The sequence below is a fragment of the Euwallacea fornicatus genome, chromosome 30, assembly GCF_040115645.1.
Source record: "Euwallacea fornicatus isolate EFF26 chromosome 30, ASM4011564v1, whole genome shotgun sequence".
NCBI classification, from domain to species: domain Eukaryota; kingdom Metazoa; phylum Arthropoda; class Insecta; order Coleoptera; family Curculionidae; genus Euwallacea; species Euwallacea fornicatus.
This window is the reverse complement of record NC_089570.1, coordinates 418,764-441,763: the sequence shown is the minus strand read 5'-3', so window position 1 is coordinate 441,763 and position 23,000 is coordinate 418,764. Positions and strand designations below refer to the sequence as shown.

The 23,000-nt window shown below is 40.6% G+C and overlaps 4 protein-coding genes across 13 annotated transcripts; 2 read left to right on the top strand and 2 right to left on the bottom strand.

Annotated features, from left to right (window-relative positions):
* Positions 1–3: 3 nt before the first annotated feature.
* Positions 4–5,263, top strand: POSH (Plenty of SH3s). The gene is made up of 14 exons (XM_066298519.1): positions 4–245; positions 961–1,155; positions 1,212–1,343; positions 1,404–1,545; positions 1,603–1,953; positions 2,009–2,123; positions 2,176–2,324; positions 2,413–2,589; positions 2,786–2,989; positions 3,048–3,330; positions 3,447–3,610; positions 3,691–3,816; positions 3,951–4,137; positions 4,195–5,263. The coding sequence occupies exons 2-14, from the start codon at positions 990–992 to the stop codon at positions 4,306–4,308; spliced, it is 2,310 nt and encodes a 769-aa protein (XP_066154616.1). The 5' UTR covers positions 4–245; positions 961–989; the 3' UTR covers positions 4,309–5,263.
* Positions 5,264–5,939: 676 nt separating this feature from the next.
* LOC136348017 (inositol 1,4,5-triphosphate receptor associated 2-like) lies at positions 5,940–10,032 on the top strand. Of its 4 annotated transcripts, XM_066298522.1 has the most exons (8): positions 6,164–6,297; positions 7,441–7,558; positions 8,132–8,259; positions 8,756–8,987; positions 9,038–9,204; positions 9,258–9,455; positions 9,517–9,693; positions 9,748–10,032. In XM_066298522.1, exons 2-8 carry the CDS (start codon positions 7,556–7,558, stop codon positions 9,962–9,964), a joined length of 1,122 nt encoding a protein of 373 aa, XP_066154619.1. In that variant the 5' UTR covers positions 6,164–6,297; positions 7,441–7,555; the 3' UTR covers positions 9,965–10,032. The 4 variants fall into 4 exon arrangements, with proteins under 4 accessions (XP_066154618.1, XP_066154617.1, XP_066154619.1 ...); XM_066298521.1 differs by lacking the exon at positions 7,441–7,558 and having other exon boundaries at positions 5,940–6,297; positions 9,261–9,455; XM_066298520.1 differs by lacking the exon at positions 7,441–7,558 and having other exon boundaries at positions 5,945–6,297.
* Positions 10,033–10,182: 150 nt separating this feature from the next.
* On the bottom strand, positions 10,183–17,535 carry LOC136348018 (uncharacterized). Of its 7 annotated transcripts, none has more exons than XM_066298531.1 (4): positions 17,312–17,535; positions 12,951–13,065; positions 10,390–10,590; positions 10,183–10,331 (listed from the first exon to the last, which is right to left on the bottom strand). In XM_066298531.1, exons 2-4 carry the CDS (start codon positions 13,059–13,061, stop codon positions 10,185–10,187), a joined length of 459 nt encoding a protein of 152 aa, XP_066154628.1. In that variant the 5' UTR covers positions 13,062–13,065; positions 17,312–17,535; the 3' UTR covers positions 10,183–10,184. The 7 variants fall into 7 exon arrangements, with proteins under 7 accessions (XP_066154628.1, XP_066154626.1, XP_066154627.1 ...); XM_066298529.1 differs by lacking the exon at positions 17,312–17,535 and adding an exon at positions 14,682–14,824; XM_066298530.1 differs by lacking the exon at positions 17,312–17,535 and adding an exon at positions 14,469–14,675.
* Positions 17,536–18,266: 731 nt separating this feature from the next.
* On the bottom strand, positions 18,267–21,367 carry LOC136347727 (uncharacterized). The gene is made up of 9 exons (XM_066297974.1): positions 21,240–21,367; positions 21,071–21,190; positions 20,207–20,413; positions 20,096–20,152; positions 19,661–19,723; positions 19,510–19,602; positions 19,328–19,390; positions 18,496–18,615; positions 18,267–18,439 (listed from the first exon to the last, which is right to left on the bottom strand). Exons 1-9 carry the CDS (start codon positions 21,336–21,338, stop codon positions 18,320–18,322), a joined length of 942 nt encoding a protein of 313 aa, XP_066154071.1. The 5' UTR covers positions 21,339–21,367; the 3' UTR covers positions 18,267–18,319.
* Between the last annotated feature and the right edge of the window lie 1,633 nt (positions 21,368–23,000).

Here is a 23,000-nt window from a genome sequence, read left to right as displayed (position 1 = left end):
TATTTCTTACGGATGAATTAGCTGAACGTTACTTAAGTGACAAGAGGCAATCCAGGAATTTGTATTATGGTTGTTAAATTGAAATTTGCATAATATCTACATTTTGATCTTAAATTATGGATAAAACTTTGTGAACTTCAAAGCATAAATTAACGACAGTGTCGGGAATTGTCACGAAACGTGGAATATTGCGAATCTGGACGAGTTTCTCGAAAAGAACTGTTGGCACCGCGCCCAACGTAGAGGTAAGCATGACGAATTCCAATTCCTTTCCTTCTGCTTCTGCTATATACGACCGGAAGTCTTTATGCAGTCAATCGGGTTGAGAAATGCTAATTAATTAACTCATTTGTAGCAAAGCTCTCAGTTTTACTTTGTTCCCTAAGTAGCATTGAACTGACAAAGATATATTTGAAATACAACGTTTCTGACCTAGAGGGGGCGATTACCTTTCTGGTTTTTGAATAAGGGTTTTATTTATATTGTACAGGTGAATATTTATACAAATGTGTATAAAGGGTTGTCCATTTCTATTTGCTTATTAATACATTCTATAACAAGATTTAAGTAATTATTTCTTTTTCTGCCTATATTTACAATATTCCTAACTTCCCTCTGCATAATATATTTAGTTAGCACAGCCATATGATCCAACATCTGACAATATTTAAGTTTTGCTGAATATTTTCCATATTTTTGGTAACGTAATTGGTAACTTGATTTGGTTATTATTAATGAGAAATACTAACCTATAAGAAGTCAATTGGTAAAATCAGTAATTAGTACTCCAGAACTTACATTATAAACGAGCACTAAACTATTCAGAGTGCAATTTTGCTCCTTATTGTTATTCAAATTTATCTTATCAACCAATTCTCCATTACTTCTATGTTGTAAACTTTTACTAGATACTGATATCAGTAATTCACTCCTCCAAGTGTATTCATATATGTTAACTAGATTGAAAACAGAATTTCCTGTGTGCTAAAATGGACGAAGGGACTCTCAATGATTTATTGGAGTGCTCAGTTTGCTTGGAACGGCTGGATACTTCCAGCAAAGTATTGCCATGCCAACATACATTTTGCAGGAAATGTTTACAGGAAATTTTACAGAAACATAAAGAACTAAGGTGTCCAGAATGTAGGGTGTTAGGTAAGTTTTGAATAAAGATTCTTGCTTTTGACATGATCATGAAATTTCATTAACAGTGAATGGAAAAATTGAGGACCTTCCTCCGAATGTTCTACTCATGAGAATTCTTGAGGGAATGAAGAATTCTGCAGTTGCAGTGCCACCAAAGCGGTCTCTAAAGTCTCATAAACCATCTTCACACCATCCAGGTAGACACCCTTAAAACTTTCTTAAATTTCAAATAATGAAAATCCCTTTATTATTATCAGGAGTGGTTCAGCAACCCTCTGCTCACCACAATCAACAGCAACAACATGTTGATAGAAGCAACAATAAGCACAGTACTGGGAATGTCATTTTACATCAACCATATGCAAAGGCATTATATGATTATCTTCCAAAAGAACCTGGGTTAGAATCAAAATTCAGTATAAAATATTCTGTGTTAAATGTTAATATATCATATAGGGATTTGTCCTTTAAGAAGGGCGACATAATAATTCTAAGAAGGAAAATAGACGCCCATTGGTATCGAGGCGAATGTGGGGGTAAACAGGGCGATTTTCCGTTGAGTTACGTCCAAATTGTGACCCCTGTTCCGAGCCTCATGCCCCAGTGCAAGGCCTTATATGATTTTCGCATGAATAACGATGATGAGGAAGGTTGCCTTGTGTTTAACAAAGGAGACGTTATTCATGTCATCAGAAGAGTAGATGAGAATTGGGCTGAAGGCAGGTTAGATGGCCGGATTGGGATATTTCCTCTGGCTTTTGTGGAAATGAACAGTTTGGCACGGTCTCTAATGAAGCTGTCTACCAAGTTAGTTAACGTTTATTTAACGCTTCAAATGATCTTTATTCACTCTTATAACCAGCGCTCAACCAGGACCATCTAAAGTAGCTCCTCCAACACCCACTTCTGAAGATACTACACCACTTATTCCCACTGACCATACCACTTCAGTAACATCAGTTGCACAAAATGTACAGGTAATAGCCTAAATTACTTATGAATTTGAAGCAAACATCAGTCATTCATCAGGTCTCCGATTCGGGTTGCAATTTGACTTCAAGCAGTTCCAGCACCACTCCCAACGTTTCTTCAAGTAATACATCTTCAAGTTCTAGTACTGCCCCATCTTCTCCAGCCAGTCCACCCAATCGAACTGTGGTATCGCCGCATAATAGTGGGTAAGTGAAAATCAATGCAAATTTTGTGGTGATGGTGATGTTTGAGGATTGAGTGTCTGCTTAAGCTTTCACGTTTGGTGTTTGTTAGTCGTAAGCCCGAACCAACGAAAGGTGCCTCCATCATCGTCCAGCAACAATTTCCCATCGTTCAGGCAGCTCACAATCGCGCCTCGGCTGAAGGAAGATCGCAACATCATCACCATCATCATCACGGCAAAGACAAGCGTCACAGTCTCACTAACATGACTGTGCCGCATCATATTAGGTATAAAATACCTTCTCGATGCTTTACAAATGTGTTTTGACTTGTGCTCATATACCCATGGTGCTGAATGGGTGGTCAGAGTGACAGGTCACCAAACCACTTGATTATTCATTAAAAAAATTGGTTGGTTCTGTTTGGGAGAACATAACCATTTAACTAATTCTACTTGTCAGCAAAGTGTAATTATTTTCAATAGCGGTAACGTCCAGAGACACTCTGCTGAGATTGTCCAGCAATCTTCTGCGGTCTCCACCTCTGCTAGTTCAGATAGGAGTAAACGGTTGACCGCTGCCCCAGATCTGCCTCTCCCCGCTGCCTTTATGGCTTTATACCCCTACAAACCCCAGAAACCTGACGAATTGGAATTGAAGAAAGGTGGAATTTACATGGTTTCCGAAATGTAAGCTTTTGCAACTTTCATTTGTCTGTAATGTTATTAAATAACAATAATAATATAGATGTCAAGATGGCTGGTACAAAGGCACCTCAAATCGCACTCAAAAATGTGGAGTTTTTCCTGGGAATTATGTGACTCAAGCTAGAGGTGTTCCCGGAACTCAACTGAATGTGCCGGTTGACTCTAAATTGCCTGTAAGTTTTGCCAGAGGCACAAGGAATCGCTCGACTGTTGCGGACTCAGCTCCTCCTGAGCTCCCACCCAGGTCGACGGTTCCCCCCTCTGGGGTATGGCACGTGGAATCGCCAGCTCGAACTAACAATCCCGCTAAGAGTGACGTTAAGGTTTGTTTGCTTGTGTTTCTCCCTAACGTGGTTTGTGGGTGTGCTATTGCTTGCAAGATTTTTTTGTATAGTTTTTTAAATGTTTTTTTTTTTTGAGTGTTTATTCTGTCCAACAGACTAAAGATCGTAAGGACAAGGGCACCGTAGGGCTGATGCGCCGTTTAACAAGCATGAAGCGGTCCAAATCGCCACCCGCCTCTTCATATTCAATGGACAATCCAGTTTTCGAAGATTCGTCCTTGTCTAGCTTGGCTGCTCCTGTTCAACCAGTGCACGTCAGGTAAATATCTGTGCTAGATAATTTCCTCACTTAGGATAAACATAGCTTCGTGTGTGTATTTTACCCCCTCCCCCCTGTAGATCAGGTTCCTGTCCCAGCCAGCTGTTACAGATCCAGGCACCTGCAGACCACCACCGACTCTTCGGTTCATCTTCGCACCGGGTGAAGCACAAAGAGAGGCCTTCGATCTTAAATCACGGTTCCAGGTGTGTCTTTAGGCCTTTATTGCCTGGTAGTTAGCTGTGAGCGGGAACTGTGGGCTTAGTTTTCCTCCCTTATTTTGCATATTTCATTTTCAAAGTTGTATAGCCTCAAATAATCACACAGATTTTTGTGGTAGATCAACGGAAACCCCCTGCCAAGGAGGCAGTTCTGAATCCAGCCCCGATGTGCATAGACACCGTAAGTCGCACTCTTTGGACGCCACTGCAGTGAAATCCAACAAAACAGCCACTCAGACTGTTCGTGAAAGATTCAGATGCATTACACCCTATCCCCCAAATAGCGAGTACGAATTGGAGCTCCAGGTTTAATCATTGAATGTGGTATTGTAACTATTGTGGATTTATGACATTAATTTGCAGTTAAACGATATCATCTATGTTCATAAGAAAAGAGAGGACGGTTGGTATAAGGGCACTCAACAACGTACTGGGAAAACCGGACTGTTTCCAGCTAGTTTTGTGGAGACTTTTTAAGTACGATTTCAATTTGTCGAATAAGGGAACAAAACAGCGGCCTTAGGAACCAATTGAAATAATGGAAATTTCCTTTTGGTAGCTAATTTTGTACGTTTAAGTTGGCAATTATATTGAGATTCCTAAACTTATAATTGAATAAAACATCGGCAATGGCACAAAGTACTAAGAAAACAAAAATTCTGGCTGGTTTAGGTACTTTGGATGGTGGTTTTAAGGAAGATAATGTGTTCATTGTAATAATTTATTTAATAGGTCAATTTAAATTATTAATAAGATAATTTAAAGTATTGCCAATACTCCTCTTTCCCATATATCATACACTGGCAAAGTAACACTTTGCTACTCAATAATCTAGGTAATATCTTAATCCTAATATTTCGAGTATAATACTGAACAACTTCAGTAGTTTTAAATCTAAGTAGGCACGTTTGTTTACTCTTTATTGTAAATACAGGATGATTGAATACATTTCTCCTTATTCGCATCTCAGTCAGCTGTTAACTATAAAGAAATGTTAAATACAAGGGCCTTCGAATGTAATCTAAAGTTATTGCAGGATGGTTTTTTTTATGTGCCTAATGTTTCAGCAAAGTCGTTGGTTGATGAGATAAGTATAGAACGAAATGTGACCAATCACCCTCAATATTTAGCGGATTTGTATTGATGGTAGTTATAGCACTCGTTATTTATTTTGCTTATAATTTATTTAACCCGCCATTTGTTTGCTCACAACATAATCGAGATTTATCATTGAAACTCCGTGACTTCGCATAAGACAAATTAACAACATGAACAGGATTAGTTGATTGGAGATGTTAACGCCACTTCAAATGTGACTACTATCGCTGATTTATTACTATTCTGTTAAGTTTCTTAGATATAAAATTGAATAAGCTCCTGCGTTAAAGTAAGTTAACTTTAAACCGATAATAAAATTTCTGCATATACCGAAGTAGCTGTTAAATGTTTTTCTTTTCAGTTAAAAAGGTTGGAGTTTTTAAAAGCCGGATGTAACCTGCAACAGAACTGATTTTCAGTCATCAAAACGTCAGTAATAAATCTGATGTACATATGTATGTTTTTACATCTATAGCTTCGAGATACTTATTTTATGAGAGCCTTGAAGTAATCTCACTAGTGAAGCCATCAGTCGTGCTACGCAACCAGTAATGCTGCGTTTAAATTCTCTCCCATCCAAAGAAATAAATTAGGAATAATACCCTTGATGATTGTTAGTGGAGAAGCTAATTCGCTCACTTATAAACGTTTTCAAGTTACGGTTTCGTTACATTTTGACTTAGAACAATAAGCATATATTGATATTTTTGTTAATGCAATAATAACAAAACATTTCGATTGTTTTTTTATTATTAATGAGCGCCGTAATAAATTTTACAAGCAATTTACAAAATAATATATCGTCATGTTATTTCGCCCCATACGTATGTATAAAACGGTCAAGTCTGTGTGGATATCATGTTTATACTAATACAAAATTGCTAATTAACAATTAGGGATCTATTTGGGTACCAACACGGTAACGCTAAATTTGCACTAAAGTTATTTTTCACGTGTCGGACATCTCGGAATTCTAACGCATTCGAAGGCAAACTCTGAATTTATGAGTCACCAACTCACAACTGCGCCTTAGCTCACACTAAGAAGTTCTAAGCAAAAAATAATTCCCCATTTTATCGTGATGTACCACCGACTATCAGTACCAAAACTGACGCGTTGCATATCGTTTCAAAACGTTGTAGTTTACAAGTTTTGAGCTTCAGTTGCGATTGAGCAATGTCAGACGTGCGGTCATCAGCTAATGCCAAAATCGAAACCAATAATGACATCAATATATCAGGGCCCAAAGTAAGTGAGTTTGATGATCGGCAGGTGATGGGAAGTCGAAACGAGGTGCTCAGTAAGGTGGAGAAGCAACGGTCCTTGCAGAATTTATATGAGAGCGAAGAGAGGAGTAACAGTGAAGGTGTAAGTTTCGTTCTTAGAGGCGCTTTGTAATTGTGCAGTCTAAGAAATCTGATATATCTGGTTAATAGGGGCAAGAGTCAAGTGAAATATGTAATAACACTGTTGTGTGCCTTATTAGGCTAAAGTGTGTTGTGTGTGTGTGTTTTGATGCCCCTGCAGAGCCTTGTAATCAATAATTACTAACGATAAGACATGACTATTGTGCGTGTCGGTTTTCTTTCGGTGTTGTGGGGACTATTTCAGTTTTATCTTTATACTGATTTTAGTGTAATCGAGAGAGTCACAGATGCGGATCTTGTTCTTATTTAAGTTGCGTGCTGCTATCGTTTCTCACATATATATATAACTTGAATGAGCGGTATCTGCTCAGCAAAGAATGCGACACGGAGGATTCTTTTAAAGTGAATTAAAACAAATTCTGATCCAAATCGCAGATGCGTTTAAAGCACTAATGAACAAAGTACTGATAACATATTCGCCACCCAAGGACGAACACATTAAGCCTCAATTAACACGAAGTCCGCAGTGTTTTCAGATTAAGAATAATTTGACTATCAAGTTTAGTTAGTTAGCCAACACTTTTGTGCGTTTGAAACTACATTTCGTGCCTTTTGTTTTTATCTTGAACTGCCGTGTTTAATCTCAAATAATTTCGACCACACGGTGAGACGCCCCTTTTGCCATTTTTTTTTGTATGTGCATTATTTGATCAGCAACAACAGACCACTTTCCACGTAACGCAATTTAATTCAGAGTTGTGGGCAGTCAAATTGTTATCGTCTTCATGCTTCTCTTACAGGCATGCTAATTTTCTTAAAATGTGTGTTTCCATGTAGTTTGTTTCTTCCTTGAATGTCGAGTTCTATCTTGAAAATTTAAATTAACTTTCACAAAGTCATTTGTTTGTTGCTTCAGTAAAATCTAAAAAGCGATAATTAGAACATTCGTTGAATAGAATTTTTTCGGCCAAGATGAGCATGAGGATCGTAAATAAGTTATGAATATATATTTTATATAAAATGGGGAGATAAAATGTGAACAGGAGGGGTATTTTAGGTCGTATCAGCTATCTCTAAAAGTTTACTTTTGATAGAAAAACAAACATTATTCGAGGTAAAAGATATTTTTGGATCTTATTACTAGTGAACGTTTTACGGTGTGTCCAAGATGAGGATGCTCAGCATGGTGCTCTTTGTTGCTGGTCTCGTTCGAATCCCAAAAACAACGATCGTCAACTCCTTTTTTTCTAAATACGTTTATGGTAAGTTTTTTGACGATTTAATTTTTTTCAAAATTTTCCACATACATATAATTGCTTGGCGAGATGAGAGTCAAGCGGCAAACAATTGGATTTTTAGTAGAAGAAATATGCATTGCGGTGCCTATTTGCGATCATATTTACACAAAAAATAGTAATGGGATTTTAATTAACGCCTGTGACACATTACTTTAAACACTAATTTAAAATTCTCGCCAATAAAGGCAATTAAAGCAAATTTTCCGTTTGAATTTCCATAATTTGACTTATCAGCACGTACAGCACTAGATAAACTAATATTGCAGCCTTCTGGACACACGCTCAATCATTTTTATTCTAAAATTGTTGGTGACTTAATTGAAAGTAACATTTCGATTATAACTATAGGAAGACGATTCGTACAGCCAAATCTTAAATTAGACAATTAACAATCAGAAATTTTCTAGGGTCCATTATAATTGACCTAGAGTAATAAACGGCAATTGCAGTCCTAAGCAATTATGGGTATCTGGTTTCAATGATTAAAATGATAAGCCAATATAGAATTATTGATAACATTTTGTTTTCTTATATTAGGCAACTTTCCAACGAGGAAGATCCAATTCTGATGGGGCTGCAGAGGCTCGCAGTCCGACAATCGTGGCGTTTCCCAGCCTACCCAATGCCGTTCTGGAGAAACTGGGGCTGTACGGCGATGCTTCAAGGTATTTTCCCAATTAGCGACCTTAAGTATCAAGTTAATAAAAAAAAATTGTCTATAAATGTAACAAAATATTCCTAAAAGTTTCTTGACAATGGCGTATGGAAATATTAGTTTTGCCCTCTATTGAGTATTACCTGAATTGCGTTGAAATTTTGGCCTCAGCGACCTCGATCGGTTGCGCATCTAAGCATAAGTGATCATAAATCACCAGCTGTTTAATAAGGCAAATCTTAAATTGAGGAATTCCAGCATCGATTAATTCAAAATCTTACTTCCATTTCTGTAAATACCGAAATCACCTCTGTTAATTTTAGATGAAGAGGACGATTTTTATCGATCAGACGGTGAATACAAATTTACCTACAAACATGGTCTCATAAAAGACCAAATTGCTCTTTATTATTGGCAGGTATATTGCTTCTAGAGATTTTTCATCCATACCGCAATATCGTTCCCAAAGATCATTTTTTAGTTCAATATTCCTTTGTGTATTACAGGGAGATCTTAAACGATGAGTCTTTGGAACAGAAATTTACAAGTTTAGCGTTGGCCTTCACCATAGACGCTACAACCATCAAAGATAGATGCGAAAGACAAAGGCGAAGCAGAGACCAAACGGAAACCAATTTTAACTTGGAAGTCGAGAAGTTGAAACATAAATTGGGCATGTTGAAGCCCCTATGTATGGACGTTGAAACTGCTGATCTCTTATCCAATTTTTATTCCCAAGTGAGATATTTCCATGATTAAATACGTGAATAATTTAAATGCACTCATAGGTGGAGACGTTAAGCAATGCGGCCTCTTTAGTTTGGACGGCTGCGGAGCGATTTGGGGCAGTTCAACACGAGGAAAGATTAACCGATTCAGTTCAGCTGATGGTCAGCCATGTCCAGGCATTGAAGCAGCAACGCGATTCTGCTCTCAGGCAACTTCAGTACACCAAGTAAAGAATTTCTCAACCGAATTACTAAAGGAGGATAATCGTTATAATTTCAGAAGGGTCTTGCAAGAGCCAGTCGATTCACGGGAACCAAAAACTTCCAACTCGAGCACAAACAAGGCGCTGTTAAGCAAGAGAAGAGCAAGCACCGATTCGGTTAATCTGAACCCTGATCACAACCTCAGACTGAGCAGAAGGACGTCCGATCTCAGTTTTAGAGCTTCGTTGAACAAGGGCAGACAAAGTAGAGTAGAGTTAGTTCAGGTTATTCATTCAAACGATTAATGTCTTACAAGAAGTGTAATTTCTGTATAGTTTGAACGAGATCAAAGAGTTTTCCTGCGAAGACTCGTCCAAAGACCAGCCCGCTGAAAGCACTGAAGTGTCCAAAGAAGACGCAGACTCAGATTTTGAACTGAGCAACGGAAAGTGCATCTCGAGTCAAGTCAATTCGTGCCCCCATCCATTTAAAGGATTGTCATTCCTCGTTAGGTACAATAAACAGGCTTAAAAGAGAGATGAGAGGTTAATTCAATGGTTATTTAGATCCAAGGTTGACAATTGCCTGGACAATTTTCAGAAAAGGTCCGTTGGATTATTCAACAAATGGTCTGAAAATGGGTACCTCCACGTCTTCCTCAACTTTTGCGCAATTTTATGCTTTTCGGTGAGCGTGTTGACTTTGATGAACATGTTACTGGAGCAAACCAACTCGCCAACAATATCATCCTACTGGTGCTTTAACTGGCTAAGCAGGAAGTAAATGATATGTAATTTAATTCTGCTTAAAAGCAAAAAATCCAAATTTAAAATATATCTATGTCAATTGTGTTGTTGTTAGTATCAAATATAGTGTTTGATGGTATGGTGAAGGATTTGCGTGAGTGAAAGCTTTGGCAACACTGGATAGTGCTACTGATACTGTACAATTTGCTAGGCATATCGCTCCTACACTACTGAACTATGGATGTATGGATATTGAGTTAACTGGCACTATCTTTGGCTTCGTTAGGGTCAGAAAATATAGGTTTGTCCGTCGGTCCTTCGATGATAACACCTTTTGCTCCGAAAACGAACCGCAAGAAGGGTCGCATGGATTCCAACAGCTTCTGCATTCTAATGGCGGAATTCTGCAATTTCAGCGAAGGTCCAGGGAAGAGCGAAACACGCCAATTTCGCGACACTTACCACCATGTAATCTCCGATAGTGTTGGATAAATTGGTCACTAAAGTGAAGGAAGATCCAAAGAGCTCGTCTGGCACTTCTAGTGAGACCGGTTTTCCAGGCGTGAACATGACGATGTCTTCGGTGGTTGTTGGGATTTTCGGGTTAGGCGTCGTTTGCCAGGCGAAGCCGTAGAGAGGGGAGAGGGCAGCCCGTTTAGATTTCTGAAATAAAAGCAAAATCAAAACTAGTTCTGCATGGGCATCAGTTATTTTGGTTATTTCGGGAATTAACTGACAAAATTTGCGTTTGTTTTGAGCTTGTAGATTGCTTAAGACTGGGCAACCCTACCACTCGGGTTTCACGGTGACGACAAAGACCTACAAAACCTGAACTCTGTGATTCATCTAGGTAAGTGATACAGTCTTATGTTGGTTAGGTGTTCCTGTCACCGACAGTACGCCAACCGGGGCTCCTTGAACATATTTAAGAGTGCCTCTGACGACCCGGAATCGGTTTTCTTTGCCGTAGGAACATAGCTATCCTTTCCGACGGGCTAATTCAGGTTTATGGTGGCAAAACGAAAAGTGGAATGGGGATGTTATTACGGTCCACATTTTTGCGCCCACAGGGCGAGCAAGTAAATTTCATTCCATATGTTGGCATTCCCATGTTTCTCCAGGTATGACCTTGCGCAGATTTTGCGTTCAAGCACCCATGCGCCCTGATGTATGATCAATGAACAGGGTCATCGTGGGGTTGCCACCACCTTAAGGAGGGAAGGATTGCGTAATAATCAAGGTCAAAATCGTGGGTTCAGATAGGCGGTCCCTTCTAGGTTGAAGCTGCTCCTCCCGTTGATATCCGAGACCAAAAACCGTGCTCCTCTCGCTTATTTGCGACGGTTAGACAAGGAAAACAAGGGAAAGTACTGTATAAAAATATTTATTAAAGAACTATATACATAAGCTACAAAATTGCGCTTATTTTATTTACAAGCATTCTAATGATAATTACACAAAAAGAAAATAATGGCAATTAAACTAAAGATTACAGCGATCTACCTGCAAGTGCAGACAAAGAAATGCTCAATTTAGATTCTATTGTTTTGACTAGAATATAACTCCCATTTGTATACACAAAAACCATCTTAAAATTTATTTTATTACGAGTATGATAGCGACTAAGCTTACTGAATCGTTGTAATCTTTAATGAGACAAATCTAGGCCAGGAGGTCTGGTTTGAAAACAAATCCGCTCCTCATATGGAGATTTCAGGATCTTTCATTGCGTAAATTCAGATAAAAAGAGAAAGGTCTAATTTAACGGCCCACTGGAATCTTTTCGAACGTTAAGGTCCCATTGGGCAACCTCTACGAGCGCCTATTTATGGCCTCCTAAAAGTTGGCCGAAATTGAAACCTCCGTGGTTCGACCCTGACCCAGATCCGCTGCCCAGTTTACTTGTCACGATGTTCAGTAAGGGAGCAGCAGCTTCCAGCTTGGAACCGATCGCTCCAGAGAGAATACTGGAGAGAGAGACGACAGGGTCTTTTGGCGGTTCGATTCCATGAGCCTTGTTCTTCAGGATGTTTTGCTTGTCCAGGTGATCGATCCAGTCGGTTTTTTGGTCGATAAATTTGTTGATTTTCTAACAGACGATCAAGGAAATTGCGAACGAACGGACATTATCCGGGGGTACTTACATCGAACACAAATCCTAAAATTGCGTCCTTAACTCCGAAAACTACTTCTACCTTTTTCTTATCCTTATAGTGATCTAGGTGGTTAGGTTCCTGCAATGGTAGGCATGTTAATGGTATGTTTGGTGTGGTCTCGGTGCAAATTTGCATTATAGATTGCCAGCCTTGCAGTATTAATGTAATATTGTTTAATTGGTGAGAACGCTGCGCACTTTCTCTTCGAGTGAAATATGAAAAGTTCCGATCTGTGCGTAAAGACGCAACAAAACCGGGGGAAATTGCTTCGAGATCTCCATCTGCTTACGTAACGAAGCCCGATAAAGATCATACGTTTAAAACAATAAATTTTGCCAGTGGCATCTATCGATGGCTTACATCGAAACGTGACTGATTATGCAAGGATCTTCACCACTTTTACTTTCTTTGTTAGCATTTGTAATTTTCGGAACCACTGTATAATGACCGCACACACAACCAGTTAACGAGCGTGAAATTTAGAATAAATTGCTTGCAGTTTTCCTGCAACTCCAGTCCAAACTGTCTTCGAATTGGAGGCCGAAACTTGACGTTTTTTCTCGTCGACGAAGGTTGTTACTTTCCACTAACAAGAACAATCTAATAATTATCAATTCGATTGCGTGCGAACTTTTCGGTTGTGTAACCTGCATACCCGCGACATTTTCCTCTCATGTACCTCTGTACGAACTTACAGGGATGACCATTGAAATTTACACACACGCACCGTCGTCGTCATTACTTAAAGGTGATTAAAATGCGACGAAACTCGAGTCAATTTAGGGTCATGGTTGTCAGAATTCGGAGAACGATGTCACGCTTATTGGGCAAGGTGCCTAATCAAATCATTGTCTCGTGAATACTTACGGGTCCAGAATCAACGGCCGCAGATCTTTTGGTCAAGGTCCGGCATTCTGTTCCGGTCAGTATGGCCAGCAGACAAACCAGGAGGGCGATTGACCAGAGCTGTTGCTTCATTGTTCTGGAATGGAGAAATTGCCAGTTTAAGAGCGTTCATGTTATTCGGGATTAGTTCAGGTTTTGTGCAGTCGAAATACGAATCGGATTAGTTCGGGTTATTTGCAGGTTAGTTCGGGTTAGGGAGAACTTCAAGTTAGCTCGAATTTTATTCTGTCGGGACATTGACTGGACCACCGGTAATTCGGTCTTATTTAGGGACATTGAAATATCATTTAGATCGGTTGCTGTCTGGCAAAAGATACTCCCGGCTAATTTAGGTCAACCACGATTATTCAATTATCACAGAAAAATTAGTAAGTTGATTTACGCCGTCATCCGCATGCTTATCTATCTTAAGGTACTGATTAAGCGTAACTTTAACTTGTATGTACAGGGAGTCACATTTGGATACCCGAATAAAAGGTATCTCCGAAACGATGAGAGTTGCAAAATCGGTTAAGTGAGATAAAGATATCATTTTCTGGGACTTTCAGTATACCGCAAAAGGTGTTTCCAAATTGCACTTGGTTTCTGAGACTTTACGAAAATATTTACCAAAATCATCAATTTAATAGAGAAAAGCTAGTTGCAATGGAAATCAAAAATATCACCTAAACTTTGTACGTGTCTACGAAAATTAATCTTCAGTTAAAGTTAACCACACGTTGATTATTTGGCCCTTACCCCATTGCACCCACTGATAAATTCAAGGGTGAAACAAATTGTTTTATAACAGCGAATAACTGTCCTGTTAGTTAAAAGATAATATCATGCGCCTCAGCTATCCTGTCACTTTTAACGTCATACGTCAGATTAACGTCATTACCGGGAAAGTGAACATTTCGATAGAAATTATGTGCTTGCTAATCTTACGGCGTCCACGCTTAACACCTGCGAAAATGGCAAGAATTCGAATATCTTTCTTAATGAAATTACGGCAAACCAGTTTGCACGGAAAGTAAAAGTGATCCGAGGTTATTTCTGCCCATTAAAAAGAATATTTCATACGGCATATTACAGGTTTGAATGCTAATTTCGTTAGTCAAAATTCGGTCCGATAACGAGCGAACTTAGATCCGAGATGTTTAATGTTCAATTTAAAGCGTTGGAAAGAAAATATTTTCTGACAAAATATGTTTTGGCAAAGCGAAACTGAGCGCCGATCCCCGCCCCCACGAGAAATGTAGGTACCGAGCGCGGGTGCTACCGCCTAACGTAATATTTTTCCTGCCACAGTTGTCGTTTCGATTTCTAGGATCAATTGTCAATTCGAAAGGAGGCACATAGAAATACAAATAGAGGAAATGTAAAAGGTCAACAATGCAAAAATTAGGGGAAGCGGCCGCGAGTCGAGCCATAAAAAAACTCCTAACCTAAATCTATCTAATAGTATTATTTCGTAATAAGATCACCAAATAAGTTTACCGAAAAACAAAAAAGATACGAAACAAAAAAACGGATCGTGTTACCACTTGACGAGCACCAACCAACTGTCAAACCAAAACAAACGAATGTCGCAGGCACTCTTCCGCGCGGGCGGCCAGTATCACCCAAACGGCTGGATGGAGGGGGACAGAAGGGGGCTCTGATAAGCTCTACTGATAAGATAAAAACAAAAAAAGCAATATGGCGTCTTACACTATGCGGTGCTGGCTCTTAACTGGTGAATGCGGCGTGTCGAACGTAAAAGAGCTTATTTCAAAGAACGTATGTAGGTCGAAGGAGGCCGAGAAACAAACGAGCGATCTCGAACGAAACCCGGCGAGGTCGTGTGGTTGCAACCCGAATGGTTGGGGGGATGATGGGGGCAGCTGGGGAGTCGGTGCGGTTTGTGCAATTCAGCAGAGAATGGTTTCATAATAGTTATTGCTCTTATATTGGGAACTGCGCGGCCACTTCTGGTATTGTCAAATGCGGTGTAATATGATCGAATGGCTCTCAGCTTGGGTCATCGGTGTAGTCCTTTCAGCATGGGACATTTCTAGCTCAAATTTCGACAATCTCACATCCTGGCGGTGTTGGGAAGTATGTAAAACCTTTTGCAGGAACACTCGGCAGGTGCTCCTTACACGCGCTTTGGTATACACAGGGAAGAAAGACCTGCGTTCCTTGAGTTGCTAAATTTTTAAAAATAAAGTGTATTGGTATATATACAGTGACTTTTTCCTGAGGCAGCATTTTTCGTAGCATTGTCGGCACAATATTCGCTGCTTTACTCTATTTTTGGCATTAGCGCTTGCTACTTTTCCATCGCCGAATGTGATTTCTATGCAGCACCGGGTCATTTTCCGGGTTTTTCGTAGATAGTGAACTTTTCGAAGAGTAATTTTTTAATTTGAAATAACCACTCTATCCTAACATCACAGGTAAAATATACCTCGTGTCGCTGAAATTCTCAAACACCGCCGATCTCCCTTCAGCATTGATGGTTGGAGTGGTTGCTAAAGGGGCGTTAACTGGACGCGCGTTTGGGACTTCCGGAAATTAGCCTCAGGTGGCGGTCGAGGTGGCACGTGAGGGAGTTGTCTAGCGGGTCCCCGAAATATTGGCAAAATTTGAAGAATGCTTAAAACCAAGGTTTTCGACTAATGGCTGGAAAATCGACCTCGTGGATTGCTCGTGGGTTGCGCGATTAATTGCTTCAAACCCTGATTAACAAAAATCCCCCGATTACAATAATACTTGCCTAAGCAGGGCAAGTAATTATTCAAATTCGCACTAAATAGAACACAAATTTAATAAACGTTTTATGCAAATTTGAGCCTTCCAGATTCGGTTTCACACTTAGCCGATTTTTTAATGAAACATCATTGTTGCACAAGTTGGGAAATTAAGTTCCTGCGCTAATTTTCTCAGGCCGGCAATTAGCTGCAGCGTCTCCAAGTGCCGCCGCAGAAGACGATAATGGAACATTATGGAACTAGCAAAGTCCGCGGGATGAAGTGGCCGAGCAATCCCCGGAGGCTGATGGGTAAGACCAACGTGCCGGACTGCTGAGATTTGAAAATGCGTTAATTGTTGGTGCACTGATTATGCGAAAAATTTGGCCCAATTAGCGTTTAATAGCCGATTTTAAGCAGCAATTAAGTGGCGATAAATAGAAGGTAGTTATTGGGCAATGTGGCTTTGCCAAAAACCGCCAAGAGGAAAGGAATAATACTTTCGCGGTTGATTATAATTGAAAAATAAGGGTAACCTTGACCTTAAAAGTTAGATAAACACTAGTATATTATAATAGAAAATTGAATAAAAAGTTGTATCAATCAGTAACAGACAGAAGATAATTATCATGATTATGTGGTAGAATGGCAAGACTTGGACAAGGCGTTCGTAGTGAATGGAAGGGAAATGGCGCGTTGAGTGACTAAGTTAATTTTTTGTGCAGCATTTTTTAGGAAGTTTTAATGTTTTTGTGCCACAAACCCCCTTATCGACGAACCGTTACGTAAACCTTTTCAGTGGAAACTTCCGCCGATTTTTCCCGAAATTTTCGCGCAAGCGAAGCACCGAATTTCATCGATGTCCGATTGCGTAACACTAGTGAACTAGTAAAGGCCAATCAAAGGCAAACCGCTTATCACCCGTGTTAATTGCTAATAGATCTCCATGACATTATCCATGTCTCAACACGCGAACGGCGTACGCTTGTCAACCGAATTTCTAATAATTTCACTATTGCAGTACTTCTCAATTAAAGAATTATCAATAATATTCGGTGTTTATTGAGAAATTGGCACTTCGTCGACATGGAAAATGGGCCTGTTGGTTATGTGAACCGGCAATTGATAAGGCAGTATGAAGAAACCGCTGTCCAAATTCGGTTTAATCGCCTTTAATTGGTATCGCAACTATGGCGAGAGGTGCACATGAGGAAAGAGTAATTGCTGGCTTGAAATCTTCATTTTTCCTCCCGTCCATTTGGAAATATTCATTTGATAATCGGGCAACGCAATGGGTCTCGCTGGGTCGTAACTTCTATAGTTTCCAAGTCCATTTGAGTGGTACCGCTGACGTAACTCTTAATATCCTGTTACCCGTTCTTAACGAAAAAAATCTCCCCTTCACCCAATGCGACCAAGCGACTAAGCCTACTATTGACCTTAAGTGGTGACCGAACGTTGCCTACTACAGAACCGCTTTGTCTACCCGATTGCACGAAACCTAAATACCTTTAAGTTAAAAATGTCTGAATTAAGCTGCAAACTTAATTCGGACATTTTATTGGCAAATTCCTAGGCAGAAAAAGAGAGAATATTCGACTGACTCACCTCGTTGACTGGTCGCCTCGAGCCCCTTTCAGGTCTAACTAATACGCACTATTCACACTCGCTAAAGGGGTAGTCCAAAAATCGCGAAATTTCCCAGGAAAACCACTGCAGCCAGACCGAATTTCTTCGGTAAATACTGCGACCTCATGTGTCAGGTTGTTGTCGAGTCACTCTCTCTTTTAAATTCAATGTCATCCGCGAACATCGGCTATTTACTTTCGCTCTAGATTTGTTCTATTGAATGTCTGATCATTGGAAAGGTTATTCATGACTTCAACTGTGGAGGGATTGTCTTGCCATCGGCCTCAACTTGGACGGAAAAATCCATGAAGCGCAAAAAATTCTTCCAGAAACGCGTTACTTGCAGTTCTTGAGATATTTGTACGTGAAGTTTCGATTGTATGTTGAGGTCGGACAGCTAGGATGGTTTTCCAGTGTTACGCCTCTGTTTTCGTTAAGAAAATCCAACGCTCGTTGTCTATGGTGGAGGTGGGACGTTATGTCCAACTGCTGTCCAATGGAGTTAAGCGCACTGGCGTAACACGTGCTTTTTGACTTTGCGCTGGTCCTATGCTTCGGACGCGATGAGAGACGTCCCTGTTTTCCCGCACTTACGTGAAAATTAATGTTTTTTTTACGAGAAATTCGCAATAGCTCGGCCTAAAAGAGGATTCTCCAGTGGCACGTCTAAGAGTCGAAAATCGTAAAATGTTTCGACTCCCAAGACAAGAGTAGCTGTTTGTGTAAATGCGTACGGCAACGCAACTTACCGCACGCTCGTAGGAAAAAGGGAGTGCATTTTTTCTCTGTCAGTTTGCGCCTTATGCCTCAAGGCTTATCTCTCAGCTTTAGCTCAGGCTCAACGTTAGAAATTTGCAATGAGGTTCGGGATTTTCTAACATCCTATATATAAGAAAAACCACAAAGGCTTTGGTGATATTTCGGCGTATGAAAATATAATATATTCTTAACCATTTACATAATCTTATTTCTTTACTCTAAAATACTTCAATCGTTCCAATCTGACGATTTAGAAGAAGATGAGGCAGCTACAAAAGACTGGACCAGGCCGGTGGCCATCGATATTACCGCTTTGATCACAGTGAATTTTGAGGGCTTATCCCCACCCTGAAAACACCTGAGTTCAATGCAAATTCATAACACAAAAAGGATTTTTTCCCGACCGTTCCGTTTCCACCACTGCCTGCCAGGAACGGCTTTAGGAAACCAATTACGAAGGATCCAGAGTCCAGGGCAGGCGCAGGCTTGGTTTCAGTGCCACTGTCGGTGTCATCTGAGGGTGCCTGAAAGCGGTGTGAAAATGGTCGTCATGGTTAGTGCCAAATAGCAAGAACAAGGAAAAGTAATTATTTCTGGAGACTTATTGGGTGAACAGTAGTTCAGTTCCACCAATACTCGTACTGACCCTGAAAGTGGCATAAAAACGTTCTAAAATCAGTCCGTTTCCTGAAATCACCGCTATGAAGGTGTGTCAGCAATATATTCATATCCTGTAGCTGTTTTTTTGGCCAAAACCGCGTTTTGCCTTGTACCTATTTGTTATGTAATTGCGGAATAGTCCCGAAACTGTTTATCATGCAGCAACCTATTTCGGGTAAGATAATTACTATTCCCTTATGGTTGATGACGCCAAATCCTGCCCTGTAGTAATTGAGATCGTGAAGGTTTTATCAATGAAAAAATCAGTTCGCCGCTTTGTCCAGTTGCTCAATACTGTTACAAATTTAACGTCGACATTTCAAATAATCATAAATCTTACACCCCCTCTGGTTCACTAACAATAAACAATCATAACGGTAAATGTTGCAATTGGATACTTGTTGGTATGTGAGAAAGAGGTAAAAACGAACGTGATAGGAATCAGCCTAATTATCAACTTTGTTATTATTTTTTTATCGCTAAATGCAGCTTTGAGCCGATAGAAAAAGAGACGGAAAACCGCAAATCAGGATTATTAAGGAACTATGACCAGTCACTTCTAAAAGTAGTACTCACCGGGCCACTCAAGGCTGGCAGGACCCCGGTCACCACCTTCCCTGCGAGAATTCCTGCTCCTTTCTAAAAAATACATACTAGTAATAATCAATTAATCCATGACTAATAAACTGTGCTCTTTTTTGCTGCTTTGCTATCGCAGTACAGGGTGTGACTTAAGATAAGCGACATTGCACACGTACAGCGCCAGGGGGGTTTGCGAGGCCCTTGATCGCAGCCCCTACGAGTCCTCCCACGAAGGAGCCGATGTCTGAGCCTCCTCCGTCCGAACCGCCCTAAAACCATTGAATATCGCATGATTTAGATCGAGGGGAAATTGGGGTATTTGTTTACCACGAAGAATTGCCTTAGGGTGTCGCTGAGGCCGCTAAAGTCGTAAGTTCCATCAGGATTTTGCTAAAATTGAATCGATTTGAAATTAGGTGAAAACGAAATTGATCCGAGTGTTTTTAAGTAATCAACTGTTCCACGAATTCCCGAGATATCGACGGAGGGAATTTTTCAAATGTGTCTCTCGAAAATTGTCCGGCGAAATCGAGTTCAAAGCTCTCGAGAGCTGCAAGACTATTCCACGTCATTTCATCTAATCCTAGAAGGTCAGGTGTACAACACTATAGAAGAGAGAGACATCAGGAATTGGTTAAATTCTACATATAATGACATGTCAAAAATCGCTGGTTGGCAGCTAAAACAGCCCTCTGTAGACATGTTTCCGCTCTAGAATGTGGTGCACTAACCATTCTAGAAAGCCACGGAATGCTTACTTACCGAGCTCAACGACCCCAGCAACCCGCTTATGGCGTCCAAATTTATGCTACCATCAGGCTGAAAACACGAAATAACAATTAGACGTTCCAGTCTCATTTCTCCATCAATCACCCCACTCAATCCGCTCAACAAAGCTGTGAACAGTCCTCCAACTCCTCCTCCGTCGCCATCCTCATCCTCCTCCTCTTCTTGCGACTCCTTCTCTTCCAGCTCTCTCCTAGGAGTTCTGCTCTCGTTCAACTTCTTCTTTTCATTCGTTGTCGAGTTGAGGCTGTTGATGAGGGGAGATTTGGTAGTGGTGTTTAGAGATTTGTCGGTCTAAAGCACAAAATTGAAGGGTGTAAAGGACCTTTGGGGAGCGATTAGGTTTCTGAAGAGGTGCTGGATTTGAGGTTTCTCTCTGTAGAGCATGGAAATTACGTGCTCGGTAAGGATTTTCGCCTCTCGGCCGTCGTTTCCTATTGTGTGCCACTTACCAAATACCGGAATTAATGCGTGCTGTCTCCGATGTTTCTCAAGACATGTCCAAGCAAATTACCAAGGCAGGCACAAATATGGGCCCCATTAGGGAGTTTTGCAAGTGACACTTAATCGAATTTCGCTACTTACTAGAAATGATAAAAGTGAACGCAATTGCCTGCACAATTTGCTGACAAGTACCCTCAAATTTCACAACACCTCTGGCCATTTTACCAAACTGAAAGTTATTAATTAATGGGCAGTTTCATTAATGTTTTGAAGCACTTGCATAAGTCAAGGTCCTGAGTTTCACACAGAAACAACGATAAACAAATTAATAATTACAGTGGCCGATTTAATTATCATGTGTCGTTGCTCAATCGATTCAAATTAGAAAAAATATGGAAATTTGCACTACAAACTACACGCTCTTCGTAGTTAATTTATGTGCGGTTTTTGTGGCCACAACGATGGAAAATGAACAGGATTGTTGCATCATGTGACTTCAATACTCACTCCGTCGGGAAACTCTGTGTTAAAGGGGATGATCGTGTAGTTCCTACTGGTTCTGTTTGTGAAATATTTGTCCAGATCCGCGAACTCGTCCACATAAGAACCAACGGAGTTATCCTCATCCTGAAACAATCTTTAAGCAAACCTTTCTTCGCCCTAATTTTGTGAAGACCTTGAACTTCTGAACTCCGACGAGGGTCTCCAGTAATGAAGCCGGACGACCCTGGCAATACACGGCAGTGAGGACCAGCAGAACGTACCAAGAAATCATCACTACCTGGAAATTTTTTTACTGTTTTGGACGAGGTTCCGTTGAAGACTGATTAAGAATCGTAAATGCAAAAGTCAACTCGTCAAATAAATATGGTCATTATTTCATTAATGAGGGCTTCTTTGATTTGTTACCGAACGCTAAAGCAGTTCCTTTGACGCAAATACGGACCCCGATGTATCTGATAATAGAGTTTTTACTTGGTCGACTGTCTTCCTTTTTCTTAGCGTATCATTAGTGCGTTGCAATACACACTGAACGGAAATTGTAATCTTTTACCAAACCGTCCGTATTTTCGCTATTATTATACACAAATATGCGCAATTGCGACGTCAGACTTCTATAAGCGAGCAAATAAAGCCTAAAAGACTCCGCTCATCGTCCCTTGTAACTCCGACCAAAGGGCCGTCAGAAGAGTCCGGGAGTGTGAGGATATCGAGGGCGTTTTGTGACAAAAGAACTTAGAGTTACCGGTAGTGAGGTCCTCTGCCGTGAGCCAACTGAAGGGGCTCACTAGCGCGTCTTTCATTGCACACGATTCTTCGCCGGGTAGCTCCAGTTTCGTAGATCTCTCGAGTCTGGAAGCGGCTTCGTCCAGAAACTTCATTCAGAAGCCCACGTGTGCTACGCTACAGGACAGAGAGACTGCGACAGATCACTGCCGGGCGCCAATTAGCAGAACTCTCCAAGTTCTTGACTTTCTTCGGAAATGTGATGGTTCCCCGAAGTTTCCGCTGATTGGTACTTACAACGCGTCGCACAGTATAATCATTGAGAGTCGCTCAATTCGTCGACGTTTTGGTTCAATTCTCTCCTTTGAACCGTTTTATTTTTCGTCCGCAGCGTTGCACCGGTACCTGGCTAATTCCTGCTGCATATTAATTTTGGAAGGATGTGGCATCGCCGCTGACATGGATCCTGTGGCGTGCATCAAAAGTTGCGTGATTTGAATCATGGATACGATTTCACAGGAAATTCAGTCCCATGGAAGGGAGACATTTCCAACCGGGGAAACAACGATCTAGCTTGAATCGGAAAGTCGAGAGTAGCCGGGAGTGAGGGCTAGATTAGAGACGACTCTCACCGACAGAGCTGGCCCCAAAAGGCTTCTGCTGCGGGTGAATTGGAGCGCCAAATCTTCGACGGTGTCGATTTTCTACGATTTGTTCGCTCATCGATGGTTCGTCATAGCCGCACCCTGCGTGCCAGCTCCCTCTCCCCTATCAAAACGGCTTCAAATAAATCAAGAATAATTGTTACGACCAATCAGCCGGTCTGGGAAACATAGTTGACCCAACAATCTCATTTTGAACTGGTACTTTCAACAAGGTACCAAGGTTATCCGGTACCATTTTTCTCTGGGCCGCTCTAGTTTCGTATATTATCAAAGCTTTACTTATAACAATCGTTAATAATTATTGTTGTTTAAAATCGATTTTTAGGGATACATAAGTCCTTGGGTACCGGCGACTATCAAATAATAACAGTCATTGACAGGGAAATATTGAAAGTAATTGCGTTGGAGAAAAACGGTGATTATTGACTTATTTTTTTGCGAATTAAAAATGATTCGATTTCTGAGGTCGATTCGCGCCTCATTAGCTAACGACCTAATGGGTTTATGACAAGAAGCGTTAGTCTCGAGGTGGTTTTCCCCCTTGG